The sequence below is a fragment of the Nerophis lumbriciformis genome, linkage group LG15 (genome assembly GCF_033978685.3).
Source record: "Nerophis lumbriciformis linkage group LG15, RoL_Nlum_v2.1, whole genome shotgun sequence".
Classification (NCBI taxonomy): Eukaryota; Metazoa; Chordata; class Actinopteri; order Syngnathiformes; family Syngnathidae; genus Nerophis; species Nerophis lumbriciformis.
In genome coordinates, this window is record NC_084562.2 from 42,388,095 (window position 1) to 42,405,430 (window position 17,336).

General features: G+C 44.1%; 1 protein-coding gene across 1 annotated transcript in view; it reads left to right on the plus strand.

Moving 5' to 3' along the window:
* Window positions 1-758: 758 nt before the first annotated feature.
* The window catches only part of LOC133616161 (myosin-binding protein C, cardiac-type-like), a 100,231-nt gene continuing 83,653 nt past the window's right edge, over window positions 759-17,336 (plus strand). Inside the window, exons 1-3 of the mRNA XM_061975303.2 lie at window positions 759-778; window positions 2,863-2,924; window positions 6,661-6,927. Coding sequence (XP_061831287.2) covers window positions 759-778; window positions 2,863-2,924; window positions 6,661-6,927 — 349 coding nt within the window. The remainder of the gene's footprint in view (window positions 779-2,862; window positions 2,925-6,660; window positions 6,928-17,336) is intronic.

A 17,336-nucleotide genomic window follows, 5' to 3' on the forward strand; every position in this document is an offset into this window, starting at 1 on the left:
GACAAAGGTTATTAAGGAGTCCTACCCCCAATGGAAACAAACCAACTGGTTGCAGACCGAGTTAGGGCCCATAATTATTTTAATGACTCCAAAGGTGCAAAAATAGAATTAAGTTAATCCATCCACTGTAATACGTGTGCCTTTGGTACAGCTGAAGCACGCTATAATAATTTATCAGTATCCTCCATACGCATCCTCGATTTAAACATTTTGGGGGATACAGAATGTAATTTCTTCTTGGTCTGGTTCCAAAATGGACTGTAAAAAAGGACAGAAACCATCTTTCTAATGTATAAATCAGTGATTCTCAAAGTGTGGTACGTGTACCACTAGTAGTATGTAGACTCTATCTAGTGGTATGCCAAATAATCACTTGATTAAAGTACAGTGTTTTATTTTTCTATATTCAAACTGTCAGTAATGTTACAGTGACCACAAATATTAAATATACTTGTTAAATATAACCTCGGCCTTGTTTTTAATAAATACTTAGGCAGACTGTATCTTAATGTTGGTCATTGTGGTGGTACTTGGAGAGCCAGGTTTTTTCTGAGGTGTTACTTGGTGAAAAAAGTTTGAGAACCACTGGTATAAATGTATAAAACTGCATTGTAGAAAACAATCAAAAACCATTTTACAAACTCTTTAGTTTCCGGGGTAGTTTTTAATGTTTGTTTTACATTGTATTTTACCCTAAAAACTGTTAATCTTGCCTCAGTTGGTTTCCTTTTTCCTGTATTACAATTAAGTATTAACACATGGGGCCCAAAGTCACCCAGTAATAAGGGAAAGTCTAGATTTGGTTGATGTGGTTGTTGATGTTTGTTCTATATATACATACTTATATAGAATGCCAAAAATATACAAAACATTCCACATCAAGAAAACTGAATATAAAATCCTGGGTCAAAAGTCAGGTCTGTCTTGGCCTTTCAAAGACATGCTTTGCATCGTTGTGTCATTTGGCCACTAGATGGCACTGTTGGCTCCCATTTCCCCGGCTCCTTAGGTCAGTGTTTTTCAACCACTGTGCCGTGGCACACTAGTGTGCCGTGAGATACAGGGTGGTGTGCCGTGGGAGATGATCTAATTTCACCTATTTGGGTTGAATATATTTTTTGCAAACCAGTAATTATAGTCTGCAAATTATGTGTTGTTGTTGAGTGTCGGTGCTGTCTAGAGCTCGGCAGAGTAACCGTGTAATACTCTTCCGTATCAGTAGGTGGCAGCAGGTAGCTAATTGCTTTGTCGATGTCGGAAACAGCGGGAGGCAGCGTACAGGTAAAAAGGTGTCTAATGCTTAAACAAAAAATAAACAAAAGGTGAGTGCCCCAAAGAAAAGGCATTGAAGCTTAAGGAAGGCTATGCAGAACATAACTAAAACTGAACTGGCTACAAAGTAAACAAAAACAGAATGCTGGACGACAGCAAAGACTTACTGTGGAGCAAAGACAGCGTCCACAGTGTACATCCGAACATGACATGACAATCAACAATGTCCCCACAAAGAAGGATAAAAACAACTGAAATATTGTTGATTGCTAAAACAAAGTAGATGCCGGAAATATTGCTCAAATGAAGACATGAAACTGCTACAGGAAAATACCAGAAAAAAGAGAAAAAGCCACCAAAATAGGAGCGCAGGACAAGAACAGGAAAACAGCAAAAAACTTAAAATAAGTCACGGCGTGATGTGACAGGTCGTGACACCTACTTTGAGACAAGAGCTATAGTGATGCATGGTTGGTTATGGTTTAAAGCCCATCCATCCATCCATGCATTTTCTACCGCTTGTCCCTTTCGGGGTCCCGGGGGGTCGCTGGAGCCTATCTCAGCTGCATTCGGGCAGTATGGTTTAAAGTCATATCCAACAATTGTGACAACAACTTTTTACTGTCAACTGAGTTTCGTTTTTTAATGATTTCTGCTGGTGGTGTGCCTCTGGATTTTTTTCAAAAAATGTGCCTTGGCTCAAAAAAGGTTGAAAAACACTGCCTTAGGCAACCAAAAGGCTGTTAATTCATAGATGACCATTTTTTTCCACCATTAGGAAGATGGTGTCCTGTTTTACATTCTGTTTACTTTCACTTTGAAACTTTGGGACTTTCAAATTTGAGTGAAACGAGAGCGTTTGTGTGGCTGCGCAACACATTATATGCTCCGCCTGCATTTTCCACTTCTGTGAGGTCAAAAGCTTCTAAGAATTAATGCACCATAATTACACACACACACACACATATATATTGCTGACCAAAATGCATTTAGGGGGCTTTAATTGCTACAGTCCAAACCCACTCTCACCCTCAAACAAAAATTGGTGCACCCCAAAGAACAAAAGTCTGGAATCAAACAATGGTGTTTATGCAGTGCAGTGTAGTGAGGAGTGCAGTGGTAGGAAGGCAGTTTTTTCTGGCCCACGGAGAGACCAGAGGAGGAAGTTTACACCATGTGGTCTGCTTATAACAGTATCCTGACATCCCTCCCCCAAAGATTGTCTCATTCCTTGTAAAAAGTGGCCACAAATTACTTGTTTTGCCACCAAACAGACAAACAACCTATCGGAAAGACGTCGCTCCTAACATTTTAGACCCGAATGAACCTTTTGGATGAAAATTGAAACGTCTTTAATAGGGATGGGTATTGAATTCGGTACTTTTATAGGTACCGACCAAAGCACTAGTGGGTACGGATTCACGTAAAATCAAACCATGCAATTTTTCCATACCTTTGTTGCACGTGACATCACATTCGGTTGCACTTGGCAGAACAAGCAGTCCAACGCTCATATCTGGACTTATTTTATGTAATGTTACATTTTTATTTTTATTTATTAAAATGTTTTTCTATCTTGCCTCTGGTGAGGGTGGTCGCATTTTTTTCTCCTCTCTCCTCCCGTCTTCTCCTTGCTCTCTTTCTCTTGTCTTGTCTGCACTTTTTTTGAAGCCTCTTTCTTTGCGCTGTCCTCCAAATCTAAACATCAGACATGGAATTGAACAGCTGGACTCTCGACTCAATTGACAAAATCTTTTCAACGAGGAAAAGAGGTTCGGGGGAGCCTGGCTGCCCTGATGGAACCATTGCTGCGAATCATGTGCCTCTCAGTCCTTTCTATCGAGGACGTGGAAAACATCTACCTATTTGGAACCATGATCACGGGGTACCTGCTGATTGGGCTGGGCATTGCTCTGGTGTATCGTCAAATTCGTAAGATGATGGCAGCCACTCAAGGAGCCCAAAGGCTGTTCGTCGCAATGGTAGGATTGGGTCGGGCTGTGGGATCACAGTCTGGGGCGATTTCTGAACTGAATCGCAAGATGGCTCACATCATGGAGAAGCTTGTTCAAAGGGAAAAATTGGATATGAGAGCCAACATGGACGAATAGAACAGACAAGCCATTGTAATGTCTGCTCGCGGAAAAACAAAAATCCTAATCTACGATTTGACTCCCTCGAATGTCCTTGACGCTGCAACAACAGGAGCAGGCTGTTCTGTAAACATCCCCGAGGACTCTCAAAGATGGACGCTTTTGACCTCCCTCCCTCCTCAACGACACCTGGAAGTCGAACTTTGCTTGCATTGCATGCAGAATGGCCCCGGGCCTATGGACACAACACCACTACACCCAAAGACAATGGGCATATACACAAACACACACCTCACCCCCACCTAACGCCTTCACCACCGCTTGATTCCCCTTCGGGGTGATGGACGGCTGAGTAGCGCTTTATAGCAGCAGGCCGGCCTCCAGGGCCCCAACTCCCCCCTCCTCTGTTGCGAGTTGTTGTGATTATATGTAACTTGTTTATGTGTGCTATGGCAAATGACTCAGTCTGGACCCCCCCCCCCCCGAGGGTCCAGCCTTAGACTGATATTTTTTACTCTTCCCCCCCTTACTCAATATCACCTTTTTCCCACCTTTTTTAATGAGCGCCGTAAGTGGCTGATCCGTTGGCGGTCCTGTACTTGTCTCCCTATAACATATGTCTTCTCTTAGTGGGACTGTGCCGAAAATGTAATTTCAGTTCTTATATGTCTTGTACATGTTAAAGAATGGACAATAATAAAGCATCCTGATCCTGATTATTCCATTCCAAAAAAGCAAGAAAAAGGTGCTCAAAAGTAAAGTCAAAATGTACTGGATTGGATTGGATTTGCCATAGACATCCTACTGATTAGCATTAGCCACTTTACATGGTGATTTCAACACCTCCAAATTTGGTATTCAAAACTACAACTGAGATGCACGTTACAATCAAACAACTGTTATGAAATTAGTACAATATATCCAAATTAAACATTGCGTAGAGCTCAACAGAAAAAAAATGACTGGCACATTACATTTAAAGGCCTACTGAAATGCGATTTTCTTATTTAAACGGGGATAGCAAGTCCATTCTATGTGTCATACTTGATCATTTTGCGATATTGCCATATTTTTGCTGAAAGGATTTAGTAGAGAACATCAGCGATAAAGTTCGCAACTTTAGGTAGGTGATAAAAAAGCCTTGCCTGTACCAGAAGTAGCAGACGAGTAGCGTGACGTCACAGGTTGTGGAGCTCCTCACATCTGCACATTGTTTACAATCATGGCCACCAGCAGCGAGAGCGATTCGGACCGAGAAAGCGACGATTTCCCCATTAATTTGAGCGAGGATGAAAGGTTCGTGGATGAGGAAAGTGAGAGTGAAGGACTAGAGGGCAGTGGGAGCGATTCAGATAGGGAAGATGCTGTGAGAGGCGGGTGGGACCTGATATTCAGCTGGGAATGACTAAAACAGTAAATAAACACTAGACATATATATACTCTATTAGCCACAACACAACCAGGCTTATATTTAATATGCCACAAATTAATCCCGCATAACAAACACCTCCCCCCTCCCGTCCATATAACCCGCCAGTACAACTCAAACACCTGCACAACACACTCAATCCCACAGCCCAAAGTACCGTTCACCTCCCCAAAGTTCATACAGCACATATATTTCCCCAAAGTCCCCAAAGTTACGTACGTGACATGCACATAGCGGCACGCACGTACGGGCAAGCGATCAAATGTTTGGAAGCCGCAGCTGCATGCGTACTCACGGTACCGTGTCTGCGTATCCAACTCAAAGTCCTCCTGGTAAGAGTCTCTGTTGTCCCAGTTCTCCACAGGCCAATGGTAAAGCTTGACTGTCATCTTTCGGGAATGTAAACAATGAAACACCGGCTGTGTTTGTGTTGCTGCAGCCACCCGCAATACACCGCTTCCCACCTATAGCTTTCTTCTTTGCTGTCTCCATAGTTCATTGAACAAATTGCAAAAGATTCACCAACACAGATGTCCAGAATACTGTGGAATTTTGCGATAAAAACAGACGACTTAATAGCTGGCCACCATGCTGTCCCAAAATGTCCTCTACAATCCGTGACGTCACGCGCAGGCGTCATCATACCGAGACGTTTTCAGCAGGATATTTCGCGCAAAATTTAAAATTGCACTTTAGTAAGCTAACCCGATGTGTTGCAATGTTAAGATTTCATCATTGATATATAAACTATCAGACTGCGTGGTCGGTAGTAGTGGGTTTCAGTAGGCCTTTAATGGCAATGACTACTTCCTTGGCAACACACTGTATGTAGTCTATACACTACTGCCATCTAAAGCCTTGAATTTGCAACTGCATGCAAAGCCGACTACATAACAACTAGATAACAACTGGACAACACAGCTCATGGTTAAATGGTAAATGGTATTGAATCACAAATATTGAAATTCAACGATTTGGTGCATTTGCAAACAGCTAAAATGATGTACAAAGCAAATTATAACCTGCTACCAAGAATGTACAACAATTCTTCTCAACAAAAGAGGAGAAATGTAACCTTAAAGGAAAATCTAATTTAAAACATTTGTATGCTCGTACAACACTTAAAACCTTTAGTATATCAGTATGTGGAATTAAATTATGGAATGGATTAACCAAATAAATCAAACAAAGCACCAATATGATTCAGTTTAAGAGACTGTCCAAACTACAAGTGTTCACAAAGTACACAGAACAATCTTGAATCCTTTTGTTTGTTTTGTTTTTGTTTGTTTTTTTATATATATTGAGACAAAGATAACTTATGTATATAATATTTGTTTACTCACTATGGTATATTATTTGTTCATTGTTTATTTGTTCACTGTTCTGTTACAGAGAACAAGGAAATAGGATACAATTGCTATGGAATGAAAAGGGTTAGGATTAAATAAGCTCAGCTTCGTCCTACTCCTTTTCGTAGGTGCTGTCATGAAACAACTGGAAATATGTGATGCTTTACATTGTATTGTATGCATGTTTGAAATAAACTGAAACTGAAAGTGAACTGAACTAAATAAAAGTGTGATATTCTATAAACAATTAACATTTACTAACACATTTGAACAAACACAAAAGTACCAAAAGTCGATACCCTTGAGTACCATTATCGATTCCCATGTACCGGGAATGTAACGTATCGTTTCAAATGCGAAAGCTACCCATCACTAATTTTTCAACAAACAATAAGAGTCGATTTCATCTTTTATGGATTACCATGATCTGGATGACTGAGAATCTGCAGACATTTGTTGTGGAATTACTTTTGCAAAAAAAATTAGCTTTTTGTCCGTTCCTCTTCACTTTTAGCCTTTGCCAAGAAGCCAAAGACACAGGAGGCAGCAGAGGGCGCGACTGTGGTCTTTGAAGCGGAAACAGAGAAGTCTGACGCCAAAGTCAAATGGCAGCGCAACGCACAGGACATTGCCGGCAGCGACAAGTACGTCATCACCGCCGAGGGAAACAAGCACTCCCTCACAGTGAAGGATGTCACCCAGCAAGACGCAGACGTCTACGCCGTGATTGCTGGGGGCTCAAAGGTCAAGTTTGATTTGAAAGTCCTTCCCTGCCAAAGAGGTTTGTATTTTGTTAGATACTTTAAAAATCCATTTTGACCCTCGGTCTAATTTGAGAAGCTCACCGGCGTCTATAATAAGCCTTCTCTAAATAAATCAGTCAGCAATGCTTGTCAGTTGATTGGATCTGATAAGGTTGCATTGTGTAGCCCCCCTAACTGCGTCTGTGGAGTGACCCTGACCTTTCACTCGCACATTATTTCCTCATGAGTGGGCAGCACTTCAGTGGCACTCAGGATAGGCTTGAGGGACGGCTGATAGCGCATGGAAAAACCACCACGCCAACTGGAGTCGATAAGACATGTATTTTAAATGGGGCTGTCAAAAGTAGCCAGTTAAGTCATGGGATTAATCACAATAAAATGATCGCATTAATCAAGTACAAACCCTGTTTCCATATGAGTTGGGAAATTGTGTTAGATGTAAATATAAACGGAATACAATGATTTGCAAATCCTTTTCAACCCATATTCAGTTGAATATGCTACAAAGACAACATATTTGATGTTCAAACTGATAAACTTTTCTTTTTTGTTGAAAATAATCATTACCTTTAGAATTTGATGCCAGCAACACGTGACAAAGAAGTTGGGGAAAAGTGGCAATAAATACTGATAAAGTTGAGTAATGCTCATCAAACACTTATTTGGAACATCCCACAGGTGAACAGGCAAATTGGGAACAGGTGGGTGTCATGATTGGGTATAAAAGTAGATTCCACGAAATGCTCAGTCATTCACAAGAAAGGATGGGGCGAGGGTCACCACTTTGTCAACAAATGCGTGAGCAAATTGTTGAACAGTTTAAGAAAAACCTTTCTCAACCAGCTATTGCAAGGAATTTAGGGATTTCACCATCTACGGTCCGTAATATCATCAAAGGGTTCAGAGAATCTGGAGAAATCACTGCACGTAAGCAGCTAAGCCCGTGACCTTCGATCCCTCAGGCGGTACTGCATCAACAAGCGACATCAGTGTGTAAAGGATATCACCACATGGGCTCAGGAACACTTCAGAAACCCACTGTCAGTAACTACAGTTGGTCGCTACATCTGTAAGTGCAAGTTAAAACTCTTCTATGCAAGGCAAAAACCATTTATCAACAACACCCAGAAACGCAGTCGGCTTCGCTGGGCTTAAGCTCATCTAAGATGGACTGATACAAAGTGGAAAAGTGTTCTGTGGTCTGACGAGTCCACATTTCAAATTGTTTTTGGAAACTGTGGACATCATGTCCTCCGGACCAAAGAGGAAAAGAACCATCCGGATTGTTATAGGCGCAAAGTTGAAAAGCCAGCATCTGTGATGGTATGTGGGTGTATTAGTGCCCAAGGCATGGGTAACTTACACATCTGTGAAGGCACCATTAATGCTGAAAGGTACATACAGGTTTTGGAGCAACATATAATGCCATCCAAGCAACGTTACCATGGACGCCCCTTCTTATTTCAGCAAGGCAATGCCAAGCCACGTGTTACATCAACGTGGCTTCATAGTAAAAGAGTGCGGTTACTAGACTGGCCTGCTTGTAGTCCAGACCTGTCTCCCATTATGAAGCCTAAAATAGCACAATGGAGACCGCCGGACTGTTGAACATCTTAAGCTGTACATCAAGCAAGAATGGGAAATAATTCCACCTGAGAAGCTTAAAAAATGTGTCTCCTCGGTTCTCAAACGTTTACTGAGTGTTGTTAAAAGGAAAGGCCATGTAACACAGTAGTGAACATGCCCTTTCCCAACTACTTTGGCACGTGTTGCAGCCATGAAATTCTAAGTTAATTATTATTTGCAAAAAAAATAAATAAAGTTTATGAGTTTGAACATCAAATATCTTGTCTTTGTAGTGCATTCAATTGAATATGGGTTGAAAAGGATTTGCAAATCATTGTATTCCGTTTATATTTACATCTAACACAATTTCCCAACTCATATGGAAACGGGGTTTGTACATACAGAGATGTATCTTTACCTTTGTGTTAAACCAGTGGTTCTTAACCTTTTTGGAGGTACCGAACCCCACCAGTTTCATATGCGCATTCACCGAACCCTTCTTTAGTGAAAAATAAAATGTTGGTTTTTTTCAAATTCAATACAAAGTTATAGGTTTTTGGTAACACTTTAGTACGGGGAACATATTCTAAGTAACAAAGATTTAATTTAGAGGTTTTTGGTAACAATTTAGTATGGGGAACATATTCTAAGTAACAAAGACTTAATTTAGAGTTATTTGGTTAGAGTTAGAGGGTTAGGGCCAGGGTTAGAGGGTTAGGGTTAAAATAAGGCCATGCCGAATAAGGCATTAATAAGTACTTAATAATGACTAGTTAAGAGCCAATATGTTACTAATTTGCATGTTAATAAGCAACTCATTAATGGTGAATATGTTCCCCATACTAAAGTGTTACCATGTTTTATTACTGGTGCACAAAATGAACCGTGCATGAACATCACCTTGTTCAAAGAACAAAACCAACACAGTGCATAAACTCAGAACAAATTACACACCTGCAAATCAGTCTGACTTCTGCTGTTGCCGTATCCGTAATACGCCGATAGGGAGAAGTTTTTATTCACACGATGAGTCGGGTGTGTCTTGACCTCCGCCAAACCCCTGAGCACGACTCACCGAACCCCTAGGGTTCGATCGAACCCAGGTTAAGAACCACTGTGTTAAACTCAAATCTCAACAAATCTCAATCAACTCCAGTTCCAAACAAAAATACCGCACATGTTGTCAATTAGTGTACATTTGCACAACGTGCGTTATTTTACTCATTTAAAGCTGTGACATTATCTGATCAAAAGGCCTTCAAAAGGGTCAAAATAAAAAACAACAACATTATAGTATATGTTTGATACAGTATGTTTGTTTCTTGAGAAATTTGAGCAAAAAAAGTACAAAAATAAAATACAATTAAAAAAAACAATTCTAAATGTTTTTACACCTAAGAGCTAGCTTCTGTAGCCGACTCTTGGGTGTAAAAAAAAAAATAAAAAAAAAAGAGGAGAGGAGAGGAGCCAGATGAGGTGGTTCGGGCATCTGGTCAGGATGCCACCCGAACGCCTCCCTCGGGAGGTGTTTAGGGCACGTCCGACCGGTAGGAGGCCACGGGGAAGACCCAGGACACGTTGGAAAGACTATGTCTCCCGGCTGGCCTGGGAACGCCTCGGGATCCCCCGGGAGGAGCTGGACGAAGTGGCTGAGGGGAGGGAAGTCTGGGCTTCCCTGCTTAGGCTGCTGCCCCCGCGACCCGACCTCGGATAAGCGGAAGAAGATGGATGGATGGATGGATGGATGGTTTTTACACCCTTTAACGTTCATACCTATTCTGCTTTACAGATAAAATAAAATGGAATGTTTTCAGAGGGTTAAACCTTAAATTATTGTGCTTTAATCAACGTTGATCCAGTACGTCGTTCAATTTTTAATACATTTCTCTGCAGATTATTGTCTGATAAGCAAGAATAATGATCTCACACTTACAGTACAGGCCAAAAGTTTGGACACACCTTCTCAATCAATGTGTTTTCTTTATTGTCATGACTATTTACATTGTAGATTGTCACTGAAGGCATCAAAACTATGAATGAACACATGTGGAGTTATGTACTTAACAAAAAAAGGCGAATAAACTGAAAACATGTTTTATATTCTAGCTTCTTCAAAATAGCCACCCTTTTCTCTGATTACTGCTTTGCACACTCTTGGCATTCTCTCCATGAGCTTCAAGAGGTAGTCACCTTCACAGGTGTCATAGTTGTGATGCCTTCAGTGACTTTCTACAATGTAAATAGTCATGAAAATAAAGAAAACACATTGAAATGAGAAGGTGTATCTAAACTTTTGGCCTGTACTGTATATTAAGTAATCGCATAGGCTATAGAATGTCATGGTGTAAAAAAGTAATGTGTGAGTCATCATTGAATCCTTCAAAACCCGCAAGTTTTTTTATTGAATCAGTACTCATGGGTTCCTGTCGCCATTAACTTGGTCTGTGACTCACCTCTGCAACGCCAGCTAAATCAAGAGAATGAACCAGGTAATGTGTAAATGCATTAGTATAAATGTATCAGCCCCATCAAAAGCAACAAATATGTTTCTTGACTCAAATCACCTCTTCTTTCCACTTCCTGCACGAGCTGAATCACGAGCGGTGTCGCAGTTCGGCGGGTGCTGCTGTGGGTGCTTAACGACCACTCACTGAATCACAGATACCAATGAACGGACTACAAAGTGAACAATGGGTCCCACCGAATCATCGTTCGTCACTGAACAATGATTCACTGACACTCACTTGTTGGTCATTGGGGTCGGGACCGTCGAGGAAGGAATCATTAAAAACTAACTGAATTCACAGTGCACTTGACAGCGCACGGCAAAGCACAAACCAAGAATGAAGTCCTCCGAGACAGGATTGTCTCGAGGCAGTGTACAGAAAATATCTGCTGCTTTCAATGTCTCAATGAGCACAGTGGCCTCCACCATCCGTAAATGAAAGATGTTTGGAGCCACCAGGACTCTTCCTAGTCTAAACTGAGCGATCAAAGAAGAAGAAGGGCCCTAGTAATGGAGGTGACCAAGAACCCGATTATCACTCTGTCCGAGACGGTTCCTCTTTCTGCAGGACAACGACCCTAAGCACACATATATCAAAGGAATGGCTTCAGTACAACTCTGTAAATGTCCTTGAGTGGCCCAGCCGGAGCCCAGACCATACTTGCCAACCTTGAGACCTCCGAATTCGGGAGATGGGGGGCGGGGTTTGGTGGTAGCGGGGGGTGTATATTGTAGCGTCCCGGAAGAGATAGTGCTGCAAGGGTTTATGGGTATTTGTTCTGTTGTGTTTATGTTGTGTTACGGTGCGGATGTTCTCCCGAAATGTGTTTGTCATTCTTGTTTGGTGTGGGTTCACAGTGTGGCGCATATTTGTAACAGTGTTTAAGTTGTTTATACGGTCACCATCAGTGTGACCTGTATGACTGTTGATCAAGTATGCATGGCATTCGCTTATGTGTGTGTCAAAGCCGCATATAGCATGTGCCTGGACCGGCACGCTGTTTGTATGGAGGGAAAGCGGACGTGACGACAGGTTGTAGAGGACGCTAAAGGCAGACGCCCCCAATATTGGTGTCCGTGTGGAAATCGGGAGAAATTCGGGAGAATGGTTGCCCCGGGAGATTTTCGGGAGGGGCACTGAAATTCGGGAGTCTCCCGGGAAAATCGGGAGGGTTGGCAAGTATGGCCCAGACTTGAATCCAATTGAACATCTCTGGAGAAATCTGAAAGAGACTTCACATCCAACCTGATGGAGCTTGAGAGATGCTGCAAAGAGGAATGGGCGAAACTGGCAAAGGACAGTTGTGCCAAGCTTATGGCATCGTATTCAAAAAGACCTAAGGCCGTAATTGCTGCCAAAAGTGTATCAACAAAGTATTTAGCAAAGGCTGTGAATACCTTTGTACAAAACCCAAAACCAGTGAAGTTGGCACGTTGTGTAAATTGTAAATAAAAACAGAATACAATAATTTGCAAATCCTTTTCAACCTATATTCAGTTGAATAGACTGCAAAGACAAGATGCTTAATGTTCGAACTGGAAAACGTTGTTATTTTTTGCAAATATTAGCTAATTTGAAATTTGATGCCTGCGACTTGTTTCAAAAAAAGCTGGCACAAGTGGCAAAAAAGACTGAGAACGTTGAGGAATGCTCATCAAACACTTATTTTGAACATCCCACAGGTGAACAGGCTAATTGGAAACTGGTGGGTGCCATGATTGGGTCTAAAAGCAGCTTCCATGAAATGCTCAGTCATTCACAAACAAGGATGGGGTGAGGGTCACCACTTTGTGAACAAATGCGTGAGCAAATTGTTTAAGAACAACATTTCTCAACCACCTATTGCAAGGAATTTAGGGATTTCAACAGCCACGGTCCGTAATATCATCAAAAGGTTAAAAAAAATCTGGAGAAATCACTGCACGTAAGCAGCAGTGTTAGGGTTTGATCAAGGAGGTGATCCCAGGATGCAGAGACTGGAGGCGAGGCTGATTTGCAATATGTTAAACAATTTAATATGAGTCCAAAAAGCGTAACAAAAAGATATGGGGCAAAAGTGCACACCATGAATATACAAACAAAAGCAGATCCTTCAGTGGTCGGCAGGGGGGAAAGGCCAGGGCGCACTGAGCTCAACAAAAGGTCCAACAAAATCCTCTTCACCTCAGGAAGGCTAGAAAGCAAATACAAAGAGGTGAGGAATTTAAATAATAAGAAAAGACAACACACCAGGCAGGACGGAGTGAATCATGCGCATGCACGTGGAAGGTGCAGGAGACAATAATCGGCAGGGACCAGCTGTCGGTGACGAGCTTATATACTACTGGGTAGCGATTAGTTGCAGGTGTGTCTCACTGGGGACTAATTGACTGAAGAAAGAAAACAGACAACAAGAAAAAAAGGAGAAGGCAGGGAAATGACAAAATGCAACAGTACCTCCCCCCTTAATGAACGCCACCTGGCGGCTTACCTGGCTTCTCCGGAAAACGGTCATGAAATGCAGTTAAAAGTGAAGGGTCTAGTATAAGGGAACGTGGAACCCAGGATCGGTCCTCGGGGCTGTAACCCTCCCAGTCGACCAGATACTGGAAACCCCTGCCCCTTCTCCTCACGTCGAGAATGGCCTTGACTGTGAACGCTTGGTGGCCATCAATAAGTCTGGGAGGTGGAGGAGGCACCTCTGGAGGACTCAAGGGACTGGAGGACACAGGCTTGAGTAGAGAGACGTGGAAAGAGGGATGTATTTTGAGAGAGTCCGGAAGGCATAGTCGAACAACTGCGGAATTGATGACTCGCTCAATGGGGTACGGCCCAATATATCGTGGTTGCAGTTTCTTGGATACCACCTGGAGAGGTAAGTCACGAGATGACAGCCATACTTTCTGACCGGGCCTGTAATCTGGTGCTGTGCTGCGATGGCGGTTAGCGAGACGCTGGTTGTGCTCCGAGGTGCGTGACAGTGCAGACCGGGTATTCTGCCAGGCTTGCCGTGCACGGTGCAGGTGGGCAGCCACAGATGGGACGGAGATTTCTGCTTCCAGGGAGGGAAAAGCGGGAGGTTGGTACCCGTAGGCGTAGTGAAATGGAGACATGCCTGTAGCAGAGCTTACGAGTGTATTGTGGGCATACTCGATCCAAGGTAGACCAAGCGCCCAGGAGGCCGGCTGCTGGTGGCAAACGCAGCGGATGGCAGCTTCCAGATCCTGGTTGGTGCGCTCAGTCTGTCCATTAGTCTGCGGGTGGTAACCAGAAGAAAGGCTCGGTGATGCTCCCAACGACTTACAGAAGGCCTTCCAAACCGCAGAGGAAAATTGTGGCCCTCTGTCCGAGACCACATCCATCGGGATTCCATGTAGCCGAAACACGTGGCGTACCAGCAAATCTGCAGTCTCGAGTGCCGAGGGCAACTTGGGAAGAGCGATGAAATGGGCCATCTTTGAAAAGCGGTCCACCAAAGTTAAAATAACGGTGTTGCCCTTAGATGGTGGAAGTCCTGTGACGAAATCCAAGGCCACATGGGACCACGGGCGGGAAGGGATGGGAAGTGGCCGCAGGAGACCTGCAGGTGCCCGATGTGAAGCTTTATTGCGAGCACAGGTGCAACAGACGGATACGAACTCTGTAACGTCAGCTCTGAAAGTTGGCCACCAGAAGCGCTGGGATAGGAGGAAGGCAGTACGGGTAATACCTGGGTGGCAGGCGACCTTGGAGCTGTGGGCCCAGTTCAAAACTTCCGGACGGAGCTCTGGGATCACAAACAAGCGCCCCTGAGGACAGTTCTTGGGAGAGGGAATGTTCTTGAGTCCCTCTGTCACGCGACCCTCGATGTCCCACTGTAGCGCTCCCAGCACTTGTGATGGAGGGATGATGGTCTCGGTCTTTACCTATTCCTCAGGGCAGGCGTACATCCTAGATAAGGCGTCTGGTTTACCATTCTGGGAACCGGGGCGGAAGGTCATGGTAAAGTTGAATCGGGCAAGGAATAGCGCCCACCTAGCTTGTCTTGGGTTGAGCCGTTGGGCCGTGCGAATGTAGGCCAGATTTTTGTGGTCTGTGTACACCACAAATGGGGTCTCCGAGCCCTCCAGCCAGTGCCTCCATTCTTGCAGCGCTAATACTACGGCGAGTAGCTCTCTATTGCCAATGTCATAGTTGCGTTACGCAGGAGTCAGGCGGCGTGAGAAGAAGGCACAGGGGTGCAGCCTCTGGTCGGAGGTGGAGCGCTGGGAGAGAACAGCTCCCACGCCGGAGTCGGACGCGTCAACCTCAACAAACAATTGAGAGAAAAAGTTAGGGTGGACAAGTACTGGTGCAGAAGTAAACAGCAACTTAAGTTTATTAAATGAAGTTTGTGTCTCAGAAGTCCACAAAAAGGGTAGCTTGGTGGAAGTAAGTCTGGTTAATGGTTCAGCTACCTGACTAAAATTGCGGATAAAACGGCGATAAAAATTAGCAAAACCTAGAAACCTCTGGAGGTGTTTTCGGGAAGTGGGTGTGGGCCAATCAACCACCGACTTGATCTTCGCGGGATCCGCTCGGAGTTGACCCCTCTCCACAATAAAACCAAAGAATTGAACAGACTGAGTGAAACACGCACTTCTCGGCTTTGACATAAAGACGATTCTCGAGAAGGCGTTGGAGAACCAAGCGAACATGCTGGACATGAAGTTCGGGAGTAGGAGAGAAAACGAGGATATCGTCCAAGTAGACGACCACAAAGCGGTCAAGCATGTCGCGCAAAACATCATTAATTAGGCTTTGAAAAACGTCCGGTGCGTTGGTGAGGCCAAAAGGCATGACCTGATATTCGAAATGTCCAAGTGGAGTGTTAAATGCAGTCTTCCATTCATCTCCTTGCTTAATTCTAATTAAATGATATGCGTTGCGGAGGTTCAGTTTGGTGAAGTATCTAGCAGTGTGTAATGGGTTGAAAGTGGAGTTGAGAAGCGGGAGAGGATATTTATTTTTAACAGTAATAATATTAAGGGCGCGGTAATCGATGCAGGGACGGAGTGTCTTATCCTTCTTCTCCACAAAGAAAAAACCGGCAGCTAGAGGTGACTTGGAGGGACGAATGAGACCAGATGCGAGTGACGTGGTAATATATTCCTCTAGTGCATCTCTTTCATGCTTAGAAATGTTATAAAGACGCGATGAAGGGAGTGTGGCACCAGGGAGGAGATTAATGCAGCAATCATAGGGACGGTGTGGAGGTAACGACAACGCGCGGTCCTTGCTAAAGACTTCCTTAAGGTCGTGGTAAGCAGTTGGCACGACCGACAAATCAATGACCTCCTGGGTTACAACACGTGCGGGACCTGTGCGAGGGCAAGCGGACCGCAGACAGTGCGTATGACAAAAAAAAAAACAATTAATAATAGAAGTCTTTGCCCAGTCAATATGGGGATTATGTTTAGCTAGCCGGGTAAGCCCGAGCACAACAGGAGCCGAACGAGAGGGAATGACGAGAAAATTGATAGTCTCAAAATGGTTACCAGATAATTTAAGAATTAGCGGCCGGGTCTGATGGGTGACGCTCGCCAGGTGGCCTCCGTCGAGGGATCGGACTGTTCTAGGTCTGTGTAATCTAACAACGGGTATAGAAAAACGCTTAATGACAGAATCATCAATAAAATTGTCATCAGAACCTGAGTCAATTAGAGCCATAATGTCCAAACTCTGATGCTTATCCCAGGAGAGCACGCCAGTGAGTTGAAGCTTTGACAGTGTCTGACCTGAAGATGGCAGTAGAGGAGCCGAATCGGTCGCTGGAGGATGTGCAGCTGGGGTGCGGCGAGGGGGTGGAGCTTGAGTGCGACGAGGAGGAGAAACTAGAGTACGACGAGGAGGTGGAGCTTGAGTGCGACGAGGAGGAGAAGCTTGAGTGCGACGAGGAGGAGAAGCTTGAGTGCGACGGTGGGCAGGACGATGAGGACAGTGGGTGACGCGATGCTCAGCCTCTCCGCAATATAGGCATAGATGAAGTCTAAGGCGATGATCCCTCTCAGCTTGAGTGAGACGATTCCCTCCAAGCTGCATTGGTTCATCTTCCCATGATATCGGCCCAGCATCGACAATGGGTATCGGGGCAGACGTAGCTGGATGAGCTCCCTGGCCACGCCCACTATATGTCGAGGTGCGCGGTCCTTGCCGTCTGAGTTTCTCTCTCTCCCAGTCTACGAGGCGATTCTCAATTTCCACCGCCAAAGCGACGAGCTCATCGAGACTATCGGGAGTCTTGAGCGGGATCATCTGCTTCCGGATTCGATCGGCCAAGCCGAGGGAGAAGATGTCCACCAATGCGGAAGTGGGCCATCCGCTTTCAGCAGCCAGCCTTCTAAATTCGATGGCGA